The sequence below is a fragment of the Mobula birostris genome, chromosome 15 (assembly GCF_030028105.1).
Source record: "Mobula birostris isolate sMobBir1 chromosome 15, sMobBir1.hap1, whole genome shotgun sequence".
Taxonomy (NCBI): Eukaryota; Metazoa; Chordata; class Chondrichthyes; order Myliobatiformes; family Myliobatidae; genus Mobula; species Mobula birostris.
Genome location: NC_092384.1, coordinates 77,824,151 through 77,844,791, shown reverse-complemented (window position 1 = coordinate 77,844,791; position 20,641 = coordinate 77,824,151). Strand labels below are relative to the sequence as shown.

The 20,641-nt window shown below is 43.4% G+C and overlaps 1 protein-coding gene across 3 annotated transcripts in view; it reads left to right on the top strand.

The window, feature by feature from the left end:
- LOC140210734 (cadherin-11-like) overlaps positions 1-20,641 on the top strand; it is a 262,075-nt gene that overhangs the window by 143,676 nt on the left and 97,758 nt on the right. For 2 of the 3 annotated variants that reach the window (XM_072279964.1, XM_072279965.1), the window contains 2 exons: positions 1,154-1,341; positions 15,547-15,803. In XM_072279964.1, coding sequence (XP_072136065.1) covers positions 1,154-1,341; positions 15,547-15,803 — 445 coding nt within the window. The remainder of the gene's footprint in view (positions 1-1,153; positions 1,342-15,546; positions 15,804-20,641) is intronic. The other variant, XM_072279966.1, reaches the window with a different exon arrangement.

Sequence of the window (20,641 nt, the reverse complement as noted above, 5' to 3'; positions counted from 1 at the left end):
TACCATGGAGAGCACACAGTCTGGTATGGAGGGGGCACTGAACAGGATTTGAGAAAGCTGAAGAGAGTTGTAACCTCAGCTAGCTCCATCATGGGCACTAATCACCCTACTATTGATGACATCTGCAGGAGGAAATGCCTCAAGAAACTGACATCCATCATTAAGAGGCCCTAACCTTCTAGCATTGCCCTCTTCTCACTACTACAGGGAGGAGGTACAGAAGCCTGAAGATGCACACTCACAGGAAGAATGTACAAACTTCTTTCAGACAGCGGCAGGAACTGAACCCGAACAGTGATTGCTGCTGCTCTATACTAGTTGTGCTAACCACTGTGCAGTAGTGTGAAACAAAAATGCTTGGTTAATGCTAGGGGTCCATGGCATATAAAAGGTTAGGAACCCCTGTCCTACGAGACCGTAGGGGAGCAACTAAGAGAGGAAGAGTTGAGGGTCCAAAGACATGGCAGCACCACTGGGCAAAGGGTGATTAGTTTAGAGTTTCGATAACAGCGGGGAAGAAGGCCTTGCAGAGGACTGCTGGTGACTCAGTTGGAGGCCCAATGTCTGGGTGTCTGAGAGTCCGGGACAAAGGACTGGAGGCAGCCTGTCCTGTGGTTGGAAGCCTGACTGTATGTGTGAATGAAGGAGGGAAGGAAGGGCTTGTTTTGCTGTTGTTTTGTTGTTGTTGCTTGCATTGATCTACTGATCATTGTGTGCATGCTATGTTGGTGCCGGAATGGTGGGGGTTGATGATTGTGCTGCCGTTCTTTCCTTTCTTGGTTTCGTGGCTATCTGGAGAAGAAAAATTTCAGAGTTGTATACTTCAATAATAAATGAACCTTTGAAACTTTGAACCTTTGAATATGTGGAGATAAGTGCGGGCACCCCAAACTCATCCTTAGATAGCATTGGTTGTTAACACAACTGGCACATTTCACTGTACAATATGTTTTGATGTGATAAATAAATCTTGGACTGCGTTTGAAACTGAAGGTGTCCTTAACTCTATAGAGGGAATCAGAGATATTGCGGAAGAGGCATGAAAGCAGATTAGGTTAGACAGGAATAAATCCGAGGGACCGTGAAGGCAATTGCTGTTCCTGTTTCCCATGATCATTTCTGAAGGCAATGCTTGTTGTTCGTTTCCTTCCAGGTGTGTACCAGATGTCAGTCTCAGAGGCGGCCAAGGTAGGGACTGTAGTGGGACAGCTCAAAGCCAAAGACCCAGACATTGGTGAGAATGGCATGGTGTCCTACAGCATCATTGATGGGGATGGAAGAGACTTCTTCGAAATCACAACTGACTCACAGACTCAGGAGGGAATCATCAAGCTGAAAAAGGTATTGAGATATACTGAGAGAGAATGCTGGTACTGTGGAAGTGATGGCAAGGGCTGGTGACACTTGTACCACTCACACCCCACTTTACATGGGTGATACAGCAGTGGAAACTGCGTGCAGTTTCAAACTCCTGGGTGTGCACATCTCACACAACCAGAACACATCTTACACAGCCAGGAAAGCTCGCCAATGCCTCTACTTTCAGAGGAGGCTGAAGAGAGCAAGACTGGAACATAAAATAGTACAGCACAGTACAGGCCCTTCGACCCACAATGTTGTGCTGACCCTCAAACCCTGCCTCCCATACAAGCCCCCACCTTAGATTCCTCCATATACCTGTCTAGTAGTCTCTTAAACTTCAGTAGTTTATCTGCCTCCACCACTGACTCAGGCAGTGCATTCCATGCACCAACCACTCTCTGAGTAAAAAACCTTCCTCTAATATCCCCCTTGAACTTCCCACCCCTTACCTTAAAGCCATGTCCTCTTGTATTGAGCAGTGGTGCCCTGGGGAAGAGGCGCTGGCTATCCACTCTATCTATTCCTCTTAATATCTTGTACACCTCTATCATGTCTCCTCTCATCCTCCTTCTCTCCAAAGAGTAAAGCCCTAGCTCATTAATCTCTGATCATAATCCATACTTTCTAAACCAGGTAGCATCCTGGTAAATCTCCTCTGTACCCTTTCCAATGCTTCCACATCCTTCCTATAGTGAGGTGACCAGAGCTGGACACAATACTCCAAGTGTGGCTTAACCAGAGTTTTATAGAGCTGCATCATTACATCGCGACTCTTAAACTCTATCCCTCGACTTATGAAAGCGAACACCCCATAAGCTTTCTTAACTACCCTATCCACCTGTGAGGCAACTTTCAGGGATCTGTGGACATGTACCCCGAGGTCCCTCTGCTCCTCCACACTACCAAGTATCCTGCCATTTACTTTGTACTCTGACTTGGAGTTTGTCCTTCCAAAGTGTACCACCTCACACTTCTCCGGGTTGAACTCCATCTGCCACTTCTCAGCCCACTTTTGCATCCTATCAATGTCCCTCTGCAATCTTTGACAATCGTCTGCACTATCTACAACACCACCAATCTTTGTGTCATCTGCAAACTTGCCAACCCACCTTTCTACCCCCACATTCAGGTTGTTAATAAAATTCACGAAAAGTAGAGGTCCCAGAACAGATCCTTGTGGGGCGCTACTAGTCACAATCCTCCAATCTGAAAGTACTCCCTCCACCACCACCCTCTGCCTTCTGCAGGCAAGTCAATTCTGAATCCACCTGACCAAACTTCCCTGGATCCCATGCCTTCTAACTTTCTGAATAAGCCTACCGTGTGGAACCTTGTCAAATGCCTTACTAAAATCCATATAGATCACATCCACTGCACTACCCTCATCTATATGCCTGGTCACCTCCTCAAAGAACTCTATCAGGCTTGTTAGACGCGATCTGCCCTTCACAAAGCTATGCTGACTGTTCCTGATCAGACCATGATTCTCTAAATGCCTATAGATCCTATCTCTAAGAATCTTTTCCAACAGCTTTCCCACCACAGACGTAAGGCTCACTGGTCTATAATTACCCGGACTATCCCTACTACCTTTTTTGAACAAAGGAACAATATTCGCCTCCCTCCAATCCTCCGGTACCATTCCCATGGACAACGAGGACATAAAGATCCTAGCCAGAGGCTCAGCAATCTCTTCTCTCGCCTCGTGGAGCAGCCTGGGGAATATTCCGTCAGGGTCCAGGGACTTATCTGTCCTAATGTATTTTAACAACTCCAACACCTCCTCTCCCTTAATATCAACATGCTCTAGAACATCAACCTCACTCATATTGTCCTCACCATCATCAAGTTCCTTGATGATGGTGAGGACTATGCACGTCTATACTCTCATTATTTTACAGATGTGCAGTTGAGAGCATCCTAACCAGCTGCGCCACTCCATGGTACACAAACTGCAAAGCAGCGCAGGGGAAGGCTCGACAACGGGTAGTCAAAACTGCCCAAAGCATCACCTGCACCGCCATTCTCACTATCAAGAACATATATACAGAAAGTCCTGGAAAAGGGCCAGTAACATCATGAAGTATCCCACCCATCCTGCTCATGGATAGTGTTTGACCCGCATCCATCAGGGAGGCGGGTATGTAGCATCCACACCAGGACCACAGACTCAAAAACAGTCACTATCTCCAGGCAGTAATGCTGATCAACACCTCCCCCAACTAACCCACCCCTCCACACCCCCAAACACCACTACTTTATCATTTCCTGTCAGTCACCTTATGTACAGACACTCCTGGGCCTAGTGTCACTTTATGGACATACACTTAATCTATATACATAAGCTATCTTATGGATTTATATTTATTGTTTTTTTTAATATTGTTTTCCTTATCTCACTTTTTTTATGCTGCATCAGATCTGAAGTAACAATTATTTCATTCTCCTTTACACTTGTGTACTGGAAATGACATTAAACAATACTGAATCTTGAGTCTCTAGAAGAAAAGATTTTGGAAATAACTTCTATCTACATGGGTGCTGCCTGATCTTCTGGGTATTTTGAGTAGAGTAGATTAGATTAAGATTAAATAAAATAAGATTAAGTTGACCTGTCAGGTCACTCTGTGTGTGGCTTGGTTTCTTTTTCTTGTAATTCTGCCCTCTCTTGTAAAAAATATAATTTTATATGGATAATTTATACATTTTTTCCACTCCCAGAGTGTTCTCCTTCTGGGAAGCCTTCAACCTGATGGCATGAACATCATTTCTCCTTCCTGTAAAAAAATTTCCCTTCCCTCACCTTTTCTTCTATTCCCCACTCTGGCCTTTTTCCTCTTCTTAACTGCCTATCACCTCCCTCTCTGATAGTTCACTCTCCTCTCCTATTAGATTCCTTCCTCTCCAGCTCTTTATCTTTCCTACCAACCTGGCTTCATCTATCACCTTCTAACTACCCTCTTTCTCTCTCTCCACCTTTGTACTCTGGCATCTTCCCCCTTCCTTTTCAGTTCTGAAGAAGCGTTCTGGCTCAAAATATCAAAGTTTACACATTTCCATAGATGCTGCCTGATTGGCTGAGTTCGTCCAGCATTTTGTGTATTGCTTCATAATTGATATTTGTGTTTTCTTGTGAACACTGCTTATCCAATATTATGTGTTATGTTTTGTAACTTCAAGACTAATTGAAACTGACATAAAATTAATTGGAAGCAAAAACACAGAGCCTGGAATGCGTGTTTTAGTTTAGTTTTCATAGGAGGTTCACAAAAATGAACCCGGGACGGAAAGGCTTGTCGTATGAGGAGCGTTTGATGGCTCTGCGCCCATACTTACTGGAATTCAGGAGTGGTGACCTAATTTAAACCTAACAAATTTTTAAAGGCCTCGATAGAGTGGATGTGGAGGGGGAGTCTAGGACCGGAGAACGTGATCTCAGAATAGAGGGGTGTTCATTTAGAATGGAGGTGAGGAGGAATTTCTTCAGCCAGAGAGTGGTGAATCTATGGAATTTGTTGCTACAGGCAGCTGTAGAGGCCAAGTCATTGGGTATATTTGAGGCAAAGATTGCTAGATTGTTGATTAGTCAGGGCATGAAAGGATGCAGGATGAAAGCTGGAGTTTGAGGTTGAGGGAAAATGGATCAGCCATGATGAAATGACAGAGCAGACTCCGTAGGCCAAATGGCCTAAATCTGCTCCTATATCTTATGGTCTTATGTAGAATTAGTGATTGATAATTGGAACTGACTCGAAGGACCTGTTTCTGCACTGTGGCCCTCCATGGCCTAATTTGCTACTCTGCAAAGAAAAGAGTCAAGGCAATTTCTTCAATGGGGTAGGAAGTAGTCCTATTATTTCTGGGTTTGATGACTGGTAGCATGGTGGCCTGGGTTGGAAGCACCAGTCCCCAAGAATAGAATAGTCTTCAAAATAGTGTTTGATACAGCCCAATCCATCACAGGCAAAATCCTCTCTCCCAATGAGCATCTTTACATGGAAAACATCATCAAGAGCTCTCATTGTCCAGGCCATGATCTGTTCTAGCCATTAGTATTGGGCAGGAGGTATAGGAGTCTTAGGTTGCACACTGCCAATTTCAGGAACCTGTATTGCCCAACAACCATCTGGCTTCTGAACCAGCGTGAACAACTTCATTTACCTCAACACTGAGCTGGTTCCAAACTATAGGCTCACTTTCAAGGACTCTACCACTCATGTTCTCAGTATTATTTATTTTTTCTTTGCACATTTTGTCTTCTTTTGCACGTTCATTGTTTGTCAGTCTTTTTATGTAAAGCTTTTCATAAGTTCTATTGTTTTTTTATTTTCCTGTAAATGCCTGCAAGAAAATAAATCACATGGTGACACACACTCAATGGTCACTTTATTAAGTACACTTGTACTCCTGCTCATTCATGCAAATACCAAATCAGCCAATCATATGGCTGCAACTCAATGCATAAAAGCATGCCGACATGGTCAAGAGGTTCAGTTGTTGTTCAGACCAAACATCAGAATGGGGAAGAAATGTGATCTAAGTGACTTTGACAGTGGTATGATTGTTTGTGCCAGACAGGGTGGTTTGACTATCTCAGAAACTGCTGAACCCCTGGGATTTTCACACACACGATTCTCTGGAGTTTACAGAGAATTGTGCAAAAAACAAACCAAAAGAAATCCAGTGAGCGGCAGTTCTGTGGGTGAAATGCCTTGTTAATGAGAGAAGTCAGAGGATAATGGTAGACTAGTTCAAGCTGTCAGGAAGCTGACAGTAACTCAAATAACCATGCATTACCACCGTGGTGTGCAGAAGAGTATCTCTGAACATACAACATATTGAACCTTGAAGTGGATGGGCTAAGGCAACAGTAGATCATTAGCATAGACTCAGTAGCCACTTCATAATATAAGTACAGGACATACCTAATAAATTGGCCACTGATTGTACTTTGATGATAAGTTTACCTTGATCTTTGAACTTTGAATAAACTGGAACTAGTTTGATGGAAGCGAGATTTCAGACAGCCGACAGCTGCTGAAACAAATCTGGGCTGTCTGACTTCCCTTCCAACTGGGCAAACGATCACAGCTTGAATGCTATTCAGAATGAACCATTAAACTGGAACCATTAATCTCAGCAGCTTGGAAGAACTTTAAAATCCTCATGTTGCTTTGATAGGACAATTCTGGTTCCTATCATCCCTGTGAGCAACATCAATTCTTCAGCTTCACAGTTGTCCATATTTTCAAACCAATCCAAGGTTTTCCCTTTTCTATTTTAAGCCTCATACTCAAAAAACAACCACAGCATATATAATTATGAGGGGTATAGTTAAGATCAATAGTGATAATCTTTTTTTCCTTTGTGGGGTATTTGAGACAGAAGACCATCAATTTATGATGATGATGGAAGAAGTTTAGAACATGGGTTCTCAACCTTTTTAATGCCATGAACCCCTACCATTAACTGAGTGGTCTGTGGACCCCAGGTTGTAAACCCCTGGTTTAGAGTCACAGAGTGAGACAGCAAGAAAACAAACCTAAAGCCCAGTGGTCCATGCTGACCAAGATGTCCATCGAAGTGAGTCCTATTTGCTCATGTTTGGCCCATGTCCCTGTAAGTCAAGGGTTCCCAACCTATGGTCCATGGACCCCTTGCATAATGTATTGGCCCATGGCATCAAAGAGGTTGGGAACCTCTGCTATAAACTTTTCCTGTCCACGTCCTATCCAAGTGTCTTTCAAATGTTGTTAGTGTTCCTGGCAGATCATTTTATAAACTGACATCCTCTGGGTGAAAACTTTGCCCATCAGATTCCTCTCACCTTAGACCTCTGTCCTCTACTTATCGATTCCCCGATCCTGGGAAAAGACTGTGCTCTCTGCCCCTGACTGTATATATTCCTAAAAGTTCATCACCAAAATCAAGGATGGCCTCTATGCCGCTGTAATAAGACTATTAAATGTTTCCCTAGTACAAGATCGATTCTTCTCACAATCTACCCCATTATGATTTTGCATTTTTATTGTTTACCTGCTCTGCCCTTTCTCTTTAGCTACTCATAAACACAAGAGATTCAGCAGATGCAGAAACTCCAGAGTGGCCTACACAAAATGCTGGAGGAACGCAGCAGCTGAGGGAGCATATATGGAGAGGAGTAAGAGTCAATGTTTCAGCCTGGACTATCAACTCCTCTTTTCCTTCTCGTAGATGCTGCCTGACCTGTAGCGTTCCTCCAGCATGCTTTGTGTGTGTTATATGCAGTTGTTACACTTTATTCTGTATTGTTATTATTTTACATTGTTTTACCTCAATGCTCTGTGTAATGATCTGATCTGTATGAACGGTATGCAAGACAAGCTTTTCATTGTATCTCGGAACACCTGACAACATAAAACCAATTACAGTTCCTATTCCACTGCACATTGCATCTATTTAGTGACTTCTCCATTAATCACTCTGGGATACCCTCCCTAAATCTACTACTTTATCTCACTCCTTCTCATTTATCCCTTGGGCCATGACTGCAAAAGGATAAAAACATAGAAACATAGAAAATAGGTGCAGGAGTAGGCCATTCGGCCCTTCGAGCCTGCACCGCCATTTATTATGATCATGGCTGATCATCCAACTCAGAACCCCGCCCCAGCCTTCCCTCCATACCCCCTGATCCCCGTAGCCACAAGGGCCATATCTAACTCCCTCTTAAATATAGCCAATGAACTGGCCTCAACTGCTTCCTGTGGCAGAGAATTCCACAGATTCACCACTCTCTGAGTGAAGAAATTTTTCCTAATCTCAGTGCTAAAAGGCTTCCCCTTTATCCTCAAACTGTGACCCCTTGTTCTGGACTTCCCCAACATCGGGAACAATCTTCCTGCATCTAGCCTGTCCAATCCCTTTAGGATTTATACATTTCAATAAGATCCCCCCTCAATCTTCTAAATTCCAACGAGTACAAGCCCAGTTCATCCAGTCTTTCTTCATTTGAAAGTCCTGCCATCCCAGGAATCAATCTGGTGAACCTTCTTTGTACTCCCTCTACGGCAAGGATGTCTTTCCTCAGATTAGGGGACCAAAACTGCACACAATACTCCAGGTGTGGTCTCACCAAGGCCTTGTACAACTGCAGTAGTACCTCCCTGCTCCTGTACTCGAATCCTCTCGCTATAAATGCCAGCATACCATTCGCCTATGGGTGCTACATAACTTCAGGCTTTTGATTCATCTGCCCTATGGGAAAGTGGAAAAGAGAGAGTGCCCCAGGGTGATGGGATCCTTGATTACAGTAGTTGCTTTCTCGAGACAGGAGGGGATGCTTACTTCTGTGATGTGTTGAGCTGTATCCAATACTCTCAGCAGTCTCAGGCAGAACACTTGCTGTCCCAAGATAAGATGCATAAAGACAAGATGTCTTCTGTGGTGCAATGAAAAAGCATTTCAGGATGTATATTGTATACATTTCTCCGAAATTACGTTGTACCTTTGAAACTTTTTCATCCATAAAAATTACTGAGGGTTGATGGGTGTGAAATGTTGAAATGTTGGAGGTTTGTAGAGATGGGAGAGATGGAGCCATAGCAATGTGAAAGCACTGGGTTACATTGATGCATTGGGATGTAACAATATAAGGGAGTATGTCATTGAACCCTTTTGAATATTGAAAGGCCTAGATTGAGTGGATGTGGTGAGGATGTTTCCTATGTTGGGGGAGTCTAGGACCAGAGGGCACAATTGCAGAACTTCTTTAGATGTCTCTTCAGAACAGACATGAAGAGGAATTTCTTTAGGCAGATGGTGGTGAATCTATAGAATTCATTGCCACAGATGGCAGTGGAGTCCAAGTTATTGAGTATACTTAAAGCAAAGTTGGTAGGTTCTTGATTAGTAAGAGTGTCAAAGATTATGGGCAGAAGGCAGGAGAATTGAGTTGAGAAGGATAATAAATCAGCCATGATGGAGTGACACAGCAGACTTGATGGGCCAAATGGCCTAATTCTTCTAAGTCTTACGGTCTTATGATCTTGCTAGAGAGTCCTGAGTCATCCCCAAGTGAAGGACAGACATGGACTGTAATGTATCATCTCTCATACTTCTGTCGCTAATCTCTGCCAAGTCTATTTAATCAGCTGGAGTAAGTTTAACACAGTGCCTGACCTTGGAAAGTGATGTCTGGGCCCCAAACACAGTGTAATCCATTATTCAGCTCCTCAAATCATCATCCTAATTAGGCCTGTCAGTTGGTATGTAAAATTCATGCTAATCTTACCATCTGTTTTTTTTAAAATTTCCTGATTAGTCATGAAAGCTACCATACTAATTTCACAGGCTTCTCTTCCATTTGATTTTTGCTAAATGTCTAGTCTTTGGAACCAATAAGAATTATCATAATTAACATCCTAGAAACTGGCCACTCAGCCCAACCAGGCTGTGCTAGCATCTATGGTACACGCAATCCTCCTCCCAGACCTCTTCTTTAGAAACAGAATTAGGTTTAGTATCACTAACATATGTTGTGAAATTTGTTGGTTTGCAGAAGCTGTATATTACAATACATAATGAAAACTATAAATTACAATAAGAAATATATATATGTGTGTGTGTATATATATATATATATATATATATATATATATATATATAGAAACATAGAAACATAGAAAATAGGTGCAGGAGTAGGCCATTCGGCCCTTCGAGCCTGCACCACCATTTATTATGATCATGGCTGATCATCCAACTCAGAACACCGCCCCAGCCTTCCCTCCATACCCCCTGACCCCCATAGCCACAAGGGCCATATCTAACTCCCTCTTAAATATAGCCAATGAACTGGCCTCAACTGTTTCCCGTGGCAGAGAATTCCACAGATTCACCACTCTCTGTGTGAAGAAGTTTTTCCTAATCTCGGTCCTAAAAGGCTTCCCTTGTATCCTCAGACTGTGACCCCTCGTTCTGGACTTCCCCAACATCGGGAACAATCTTCCTGCATCTAGCCTGTCCAATCCCTTTAGGATCTTATACGTTTCAATCAGATCCCCCCTCAATCTTCTAAATTCCAACGAGTACAAGCCCAGTTCATCCAGTCTTTCTTCATATGAAAGTCCTGCCATCCCAGGAATCAATCTGGTGAACCTTCTCTGTACTCCCTCTATGGCAAGGATGTCTTTCCTCAGATTAGGGGACCAAAACTGCACACAATACTCCAGGTGTGGTCTCACCAAGGCCTTGTACAACTGCAGTAGTACCTCCCCGCTCCTGTACTCGAATCCTCTCGCTATAAATGCCAGCATACCATTCGCCTTTTTCACTGCCTGCTGTACCTGCATGCCCACTTTCAATGACTGGTGTATAATGACACCCAGGTCTCGTTGCACCTCCCCTTTTCCTAATCGGCCACCATTCAGATAATAATCTGTTTTCCTATTTTTGCCACCAAAGTGGATAACTTCACATTTATCCACATTAAATTGCATCTGCCATGAATTTGCCCACTCACCCAACCTATCCAAGTCACCCTGCATCCTCTTAGCATCCTCCTCACAGCTAACACCGCCAACCAGCTTCGTGTCATCCGCAAACTTGGATATATATATATATATATATATATATATATGAGTTATAAGGAAAGATTGATCAGGTTTGGACTTCATTCCTTGTAACATAGAAGACTAAGATGAGATTTGATATACAAAAATATGAGTGGTATAGATGTGGTAAATGCAAGCAGGCTTTTTCCGCTGAGGTTGGGTGGATGTCATGGATTAGGGGTGAAAGGTGAAAAGTTTAAGGGGAGCATGAGGGGAAGCTTCTTCACTCAGAGGGTCATGCAAGTGTGGAATGAGCTGTCAGCACAAGTAGTGCATGTGAGCTCGTTTTCAACGTTTAAAGGAAGTTTGAATATGTAAACGGATGGAGGACTTTGGTCCTAGTGCAGGTTGATGGGAGTAGGCAGATTAAATAGTTCAGCATGGACTAAGTGTCCTAAAGCATTGAGTAGGTATCTCGAGGCTCCTGTACCTCCGCCCCAATGGTAGCAATGAGGTGAGGTCATGTCCTTCGCGATGGGGGTCCTCAATGATGGATGCCGTCCCTTTGAGGATGTCATCAATGCTGAGGTGGCCTAGCACCTATGATGGGGCTGGCTGAGATTGCAACTTACTGCAGTTTTTCCCACTCCTTTGCACTGGCCCCTCTACACCAGACTGTGATGCAACCAGTTCGAATGATCTCCTCAGTACATCTGTAGCAATTTGCAAGATTCCTTGGTGATACACCAATTCTCCTCAAGCTCCTAATGAAATACGGCCACTGTTGTGCCTTCTTTGTAATTGCATAGATCTGTTGGACCCAAGATAGATCTTCAGAGAAGTTGACACCCAGGAACTCCCTTCCTGTTCCATTCCCCCGCACTTCCAGTAAGCTTCCCCGTACATGCCTTAGGGTGTGGGCATCTTATCAATTTTTATTGTTCTTGGTTTATTACTCCTTGAGGTCGAACTATCATTAAATTGTGTATAAGTTGTGGGCAGCGTGGTAGCATAGCAGTTAGTTCGACAACGTTACAGCTTGGGGCCTTTATTTAAGTTCGGGGTTCAGTTCCCACGTTGTTCTGTATAGTCTCTCTATGTATGTCCTCCCTGTAGAATATTGGGGTTTCCCCCAGGTCCTCCAGTTCTTCTCAAAGACATACTAGGTAGGTTAATTGGTCATTGTAAATTACGCTATGATTAGGTTAGGGTTAAGTTGGGCTTTCTGCGGGTTGTGGGACAGTGTGGCTCAAAGGGTCAGAAGGGCCTACTCTGTACTGTATGGCAAAACAAATAACATTGTGGAGGGTCTAGCTGGGCTGAATGTATGCATTTTTTTCTAAGAGAGTGAATCAAAAGCTAGAGAGGCTTAAGATGGGACGGTAAAAGCTTAGAACATCAAACGTATAACATAAAATATCACAACACTGGAACAAGCCCTTTGCCCTACAGTGCTGTGCCGAATTAATTAAGTTACTAATCAACTAAACTACTTTCTGCTTGGACAAAATATTTAAGAATTTCTTTGTGCAGAGGGTGGTGAATAGCTTGAATAAGTGCCAAAGGAAGTGGTAGAAGTGGATCCAAAGAACCAGAGGACACAGTCTCAGAATAGGAAGAAGAATTTCTTTTGGCAAAGGGTGGTGAATCTGTGAAAATCATTGCCACAGATGGCTGTGGAGCTCAAGTCATTGGGTATATTTAAAGCAGAGGTTGATAGGTTCTTGACTAATCAGGCCATCAAAGCTTACAGGGAGAAGGCAGGAGAATGGTTGAGAGGGAAAGTAACTCAGCCATCATGGAATGGTAGAGCAGACTCGATGCGCCAAATGGTCTAATTTTTCTATGTCTTATTGCCTTAAGATATTTTGGTCCAAATACTACATTTAAAGACATGGATAGGACAGACTTTGAGGGACTTGGTCCAAACACAGATGAATGAGACCAGCAAAGATGGGCATCTTGGTTGGCATGGAAAATTTGTGCTAAAGGATTTCTTTCTCCACTGTATTCTCTGGCTCCTGCCGGGGTAATGAAGGTTACCCCCACAATCATGCAGGGAAGGATGCCTGAGTGTAAGACGCAGGGTGAAAATTTCCCTTGTGTGAATGGAGGTTCATATTGAACTTTCATGAATAGATCCCACATTCTCTCTGCTGTTTGGATAACTATATTTACCCACAGAGCTCATCTTGTTCCCATATGTGCCCCCATTGCCCACTCTTTGGTTGACGGTTGCTAACTCATGATATGGGATCCTTTAATATCCCTGTTGTGTAAGTCAAGTCACTCCAGCAAGTGTAACGTTGTGCAGGTGGCACATTGGTAACCACCAGAGACCCAGGTTCGAACCTGACCTTCGATACTCTCTGTGTGGAGTTTGCATGATCTCCCTGTCACTCTGTGGTTTCCGCTCACACCTCTAAAGACATATAGTTAGGTAGGTTAGCCCTCATGGTAGTTTACCAAATCGGTGACAGAATGTGGGGGTGGGGGGAGCGGATGAGAACAATGGACAGAATGAAGGGGAATTAGTGTAGGACTGGGGTAAATGGGTAGTTGAAGGTTAGCACAGAATGTGTGGGCTGAAGGGCCTGTTTCCGTGCAGAATGGCTCTGTATCTAAGATTCCCCTGAACCCTGTTAGGGGCACCAGGATAACATAGTGCCTAGTATAACACTATTACAGCACCCTCTGTAAGGAGTTTGCACATTCTCCCCGTGACCGTATGAGTTTCGTCCGGGTGCTTAGGTTTCCTCCAAAGATGTACTGGTTAGTAGGTTAGTTGTTCATTGTAAATTGTCCTCTGATTAAGTGAGGGTTAAATGGATGGGTGGCTCATTGCCCAGAAGAGCTTGTCCCGTGGTGTATCTCCACATGAACAAATAACTGGAGTTCTGTACTGAACAGGCCATTCCGGTCCACCAAGTTGCACCGCCCTGCGACTCTCCGATTTAAACCTAGCCTAATCCAGGAAAATTTCTGTACAATGACCAGTTAACCTACTAATTAGTTCACCTTTGGACTGTGGGAGGAAATTGGAGCAGCCTGAGGAAATCCACACACACAGAGGAGGAAAATCCAAACTTTCTTATAGAGGATGCAGGAACTGAACTCTGAACTCCGATGCCCTGAGCTGTGATAACGCCAATCTAACTGCTACACTACCGTGGTGTCCCAGCTGTAGTTCCTCCAGCAGAATGGTTATTTTTAGTTCAGGTGTGACTACCTGTATTAAAAATAATCCTTGCTGTTACTGGGGATGGATTTTAACTGATCAGAACAGAGCTAACAATCCTGCTAAAGAGAGCAATGAAAGTAGAGTTACAGGCGCACTAAAGCAGTGTCTGGATAAGCACTTAAACTGCCTTGGCAAAAGGGCCGTAGGCCAAGATGAGATTAATGCAGGTGGATGTCCACTGGGTAGCACATGCATGATGGGCTGAGTAGCCTCTTTCCATCAAATCAGGTTTAATGTCACCCTTGGGCAAGTTGTAGCACCTGCTTATCCCCTCCCCTCCATATCAGAGTCACATGAAGCCATGGAAGCAGGAGGTGGTTGATTGTATAAGCAGCTGGTGCATATCTCAAGTCTTAGTTATGTGGCCACTGACATCAGGCGGACAGTCTCTGAAGAGTATTGATAATGGCTGGGGTCACCCATCTTGTAAAGACGCTGTCCAGAGGAAGGCAATGGCAACCCACTTCTGGAGAAAAGTTTGCCAAGAACAATCATGGCCATAGAAAGACCATAATTGTTGCCCATGTCATATGACATGACATATAACAATGATGATGATGACTGTTATTGATCAGTATACAATTATAAAGGATCTGATGCAGCATAAAAAACCACAATAGCCATAAATGCATAATAAAAACACAATAATCATAAATAGATAAGATATACATAAATATGTATAATAGAATAATATATACGTAGAGCGATTGTATGTCCGTAAGGTGATACTAGGCACAGGAGGTGACTGACAGGAAATGATAAAGTAGTGATGGTTGGGGGTGTGGACGGGTGGGTTACTGAGTGGAGGTGTTGAGCAACCTTACTGGGGAAAGTAACTGTTTTTGAGTCTGGTCGTCCAGGTGTGGATACTAAGCTGCACTCTTCACAGATCCTGTGTTGTAACACACACACAAAATGCTAGAGGAACTCAGCAGGTCAGGCAGCATCCATGGAGAGGGAAAAAAGAGTCAATGTTTCAGGTCAAGATCATTCTTCAGGACTCATGAACTCCACTGTCTTGAGGAAGGGTCTTGACACAAAATATCCTCTCCATAGATGCTGCCTGACCTGCCAGGTTCCTCCAGCATTTTGTGTGTGTTACTCTGGATTGCCAGCATCTGCTGAACCTCTTGTGTCTATGATTTATAGTTCCCGCGTACATGTCACAATAATAATTAACCAGTTGACTAAATGTAAGGAGGAGTATGTAGCAGAGATGCTGGTGGAAGGGGTGTTCTTTCTGCAACCCAGCTGGCGTAACGCTGCGGGATATATTTCATTTCCAGTCACTCTCTTAAAAGATGTATTATCTTCCATCATGGTGTTTCTCCCACGCCCACTCCATTCATCAGTCTTCCTTTGAGCTCAGCCTTCTCCGATTGCCAGCTGATCCATCTCTGTCACTCCCTCCAGCAGGGCTTGGATTTTGAAGCCAAGAAGTCCTACTCGCTGAAGGTGGAGGCAGCCAATGCATTCTTCGACTCACGCTTCGTCAGCAGGGGTCCGTTCAAGGATACAACCACGGTCAAGATCTCCGTGGAGGATGCTGATGAGCCTCCAGTATTCTCCCAGCCGGACTACGTCATGGAGGTCAACGAAAGTGCCCCGGCTGGAACGCCGGTGGGGCAGGTGCACGCTGTGGACCACGACCTGGGCCGCAGTCCCATCAGGTAAAGAGGCATGAGTTTTTATGTTGCCTTGTTGGTCCTTTTCATTATACCCAGACGCACTGTACTGCCAATGAAACAGAACATAGAACTGAGGCCAGATGGGCACAGCACAGGCCCTTCAGCCCATGATGTTGTGTTGACATTATTTATTTATATTTAGAGATACGTTGTGGAACAGGCCCTTCTGTCCCTATGAGAGGCGCTGCCAAGTAATCTATCGATTTAACTCTAGCCTAATCACAGGGCAATTTACAGTTTTAACATTTATGTATTGAGATTCGGCACAGAATAGGGCCTTCCAGCCCTTGGAGCCACAGTGCCCAGAAATCCGCTGATATAATCCTAGCTTAATTGAGGCACAATTTACAGTGACCAATTAACATGTCAACTTTGGACTGTGGGAGGAAACCAGAGTACCCAGAGGAAACCCACATAGTCATGGAGAGAACGTCAAACTTCTAACAGGCAGTGGTGGGAAATAACAATTTATCCACTAACCAGTACAATTTTGGACTGTGGGAAGAAACCGGAGCACCTGGAGGAACCTCGCAAACAGTCATAGAGAGAAAGTACAAAGTCCTTACATACAGCAGGAGGATTGAACTCAATTTGATGGCTCTGTAATAGTAGTACGCTAACCACTACATTACAATGCCACCCCAACTGCAACCACTCCCTAATCTACTCTAGGATTAATCTAACCCTTCCCTCCTATACAGCCCTCCATTTTGCTCTTATCCATGTGTCTATCTAAAGTACTCGTAAATGTTTCTAATGTATCTGTCTCTGCCACCACCCCTGGCAAGGTGTTCCACACATCCACCGGTCTGTGTGTAAATAGCCTACCTCTAACATCCCCCCCTATACTTGCCTGAAAACACCTTCAGGTTGGGCCCCCTTGTGAAATAGAGATTCATAGAGTTTTACAGAACAGGAACAGGCCTGCAGTCTGACAAGTCCATGCTGAGCGTAAGAATAAGAATCAGGTTTTAGACACTGATATAAGTTGTGATGTTGGTTGTTTTGCAGCAGCAGTACAATACAAGGCACAGGAATTGCTCCAAGTTACAAAAATAAATAATCCAAAAGAGGAATAATGCGGTAGTGTTTATGGGTTCATGGACCTTTCAGAAATCTGATGGCAGAGGGGATGAAGCTTTTATTAAAACATTGAATTTGGGGCTTCAGACTCCTGTACCTCTTTCCTGTTGGTGGAAGTGAGAAGAGGACATGTCCCGTTTGATGAGACCCTTAATGATAGGTGCCACCCTTTTGAGGCACTGCCTCTTGAAGATGCCCTTGGTGGTATGAAGAGTTGTGCCTGTGATGGAGCTGGCTGAGTCCACAACTCTCCTTTGCTCTTTTCAATCCTGTGTACCAGACAGTGATGAAAGTTGTGATGGAACTAGTCAGAATGCACTTCACCATACATCTGTAGGTGTCTTTGGTGACATTCCAAATCTCCTTAAAGCCATAAAGAAATTTAGTTGTTGGTGTGCCGTCTGCATGATTGCATCATTTTGTTGGGCCGAGGATAGTTCCTACAAGATGTTAACATCCAGGAACTTGAAGGGTGTTGCTCACTCTTTGCACTGCAGACCCCTTGATAAGGTGTGTGTCCTCCTAACGTTCCCATCCTGCAGTCCACAATCAATTACTTGGTCTTACTGATGTTGAGTGCAAGGTTGTTCTGTGACACAACTCAGGTAATAGCCACACACATCAAAGTTGCTGGTGAACGCAGCAGGCCAGGCAGCATCTCCAGGAAGAGGTACAGTCGACGTTTTGGGCCGAGACCCTTTGTCAGGACTAGTAATAGCCGATCTGTCCTGCTCCTGTACGCCTCCTCATTGCCTTCTCAGATTATAACAACAGCGGTGTCACTGGCAAATTTGAAGATGGTGCTTGAGCCACACAATCCTGAGTGTCAAGTGGAGAGCAGTGAGCTAAGCACATATCCTTCAGGTGAATCCTGTTGATTGTCAACAAAGAGATGTTATTATCAATTCACATCCGTCATCAGAGATCCTCACCACCCAGGCCATGCTCTTTTCTCGCTGCTGCCATCAGGTAGAAGGTACACGTGCCTCAGGACTCACACCACCAGGTTTACGAACAGTTACTAGCCCACAACCACCAGGCTCTTGAATAAAAGGGAATAACTGCATTCACTTGCCCATCCATTGAGATTTCCTCACAACCAATGATTCACTTTAAGGGCTCTTTATCTCATAATTTCATATTCTCATGATTTATTGCTATTTACTTATATTTGCATTTGCACAGGTTTGTTGTCTTCTGCACTCTGGTTGATCTTTCATTGATCCTGCTATGGTTACTATTCTATCGATTTTCTGTGTATGCTCATAAGAAAATGAATCTCAGGGTTTTATATGGTGACCTACTATATATGTACTTGGATAATAAATTTACTTTGAACTTTGAACATTGATTGTGGTCTTTTAATAAGAAGTTGAGAATTCAATTGCAGCAGGATGTTAATATGGCCATCTGTGCTAATATATGCTATATATATTATGATTCCTTTTCTTCTGATATTTGTAATTTATCATATTTTTATGTCCCTCATATACCATTAAATATTTATTTCTCCTCTCACGTTAAAATTATTTCTAGACTTCCCGACCTGGGGTAAAAGACTGGCCATCTTCTTTTTCATAGTCTTTCATAATTGTATAAGTCTCTATAAGATCACTCCTCAGCCTCTTTGCTTCAGAGAAAACAGCCTCAGCCTATTCAGTCTCTTCTTAGAACCTCAAGACATCCAGTCCAGGTACCCTCCCAAGCTTAATATTTCTGTGTTGTGGTTACTATTACCGAGTGAGAAATCAGTCTTCAATCTCTGCCTAGATTCTGGGAGTTGAAGTACAGCCAGATGATTAGGCTTTCCGAAGTGTAGATAGGGGATAGCACAGTGAGTGCTCTTGCTGCTGGTGTAACAGTGGTCCAGTGTGTTGGTTCCTCTTGTACTACAAGCGATCTGTTGTCGGTTGAGTTGAGTTGTTCTCCGATTTTGGCAATCCATTTGCAAGCGTTTCATCACCACACGAGGAGAATCATCAGTGTACTGTTCATTTCTGCTGTGACCTCTGAATGATTTGTTGGTAATAATTATACAGAGACTCTTTCAAGTTAGCCTGGTTAAAATACTCCAAACTGATAGGGAAGGCATGAGGATATGATGTCTCATGTCTGTCTGATCTTTACAATTGCTCAGTTTGTCTGGAGCCTATTTGACAATAGCCTGGAGGCACACACTCAACAATTCAGGAACCCTCTGCCATCTAATTTCTGAATGGACATTGAACCCAGAATGGGCATTACATCTTTACTTTTTTATGTTTGCGGTACTTATTTAATTTACCTAATATATATATATATTTATTGTAATTCATAGTCTTTATTTGCTATAATGTATTGGATTGTACCGCTGCATAATTTTTACAGATTGTACATAAATTTCATGACGTATGCTGGTGATATTAAAATTAAACCTGATTCTGATTCTGACAAAAAAAAACATCTGTCACACAGCAAGGTTCCATGAACCACAAGGTGACTAGAAAACCCATTAACACAAGAGATTCTGCAGATGCTGGAAATCCAGAGCAACACATACAAAGTTCTGGAGCAACTCAGCGGGCCAGGCAGCATCTATGGAGGGGAATAAGCAGTTGACTGTTCAAGTTAAATCAGGTTTATGTCATTTAACTATATACATGTATATAATGCATATAAGCATATAATGTATATAGAAACGTTTCCCCCGACCAGGTGTAAAACACCTCGGCCAAGACCCTTTATCAGAACTGGAAAGGAGAGAGGCAGAACCAGAATAAGAAGGTGAGGAGAGAGGAATGGGTACATGCTGGCAGGTGTTAGGTAAAGCCAGGCAAGGGGGAAAGGTGGAAAATTAGGTCGGCACTGGATCTCAAGAGAGAGAATTTGTAGAATGTCTGCAAGATGGCTTTTTAGAACAGCTTGTTGTTGAGCCCACTAGGGGATCGGCTGTACTGGATTGGGTATTGTGTAATGAACCGGAGGTGATTGGAGAGATTGAGGTGAAGGAACCCTTAGGAAGCAGTGATCATAACATGATTGAGTTCACTGTGAAATTAGAAAAAGAGAAGCCGAAATCTGATGTGTCGGTATTTCAGTGGAGTAAAGGAAATTACAGTGGCATGAGAGAGGAACTGGCCAAAGTTGACTGGAAAGGGACACTGGCGGGAAAGACAGCAGAGCAGCAGTGGCTGGAGTTTATGCGAGAAGTGAGGAATGTGCAAGACAGGTATATTCCAAAAAAGAAGAAATTTTTGAGTGGAAAAAAGATGCAACCATGGTTGACAAGAGAAGTCAAAGCCAAAGTTAAAGCAAAGGAGAGGGAATACAAGGAAGCAAAAATTAGTGGGAAGACAGAGGATTGGGAAGTTTTTAAAACCTTACAGAAGGAAACCAAGAAGGTCATTAAGAGAGAAAAGATTAACTATGAAAGGAAGCTAGCAAATAATATCAAAGGGGATACTAAAAGCTTTTTCAAGTATATAAAGAGTAAAAGACAGGTGAAAGTAGATATAGGACCGATAGAAAGTGATGCTGGAGAAATTGTAATGGGAGATGAGGAGATGGCAGAGGAACTGAACGAGTATTTTGCATCAGTCTTCACTGAGGAAGACATCAGCAGTATACCGGACACTCAGGGGTGGCAGGGAAGAGAATGTGCGCAGTCACAATTACGACAGAGAAAGTACTAAGGAAGCTAAATAGGCTAAAGGTAGATAAATCTCCTGGACCAGATGGAATGCACCCTCGTGTTCTGA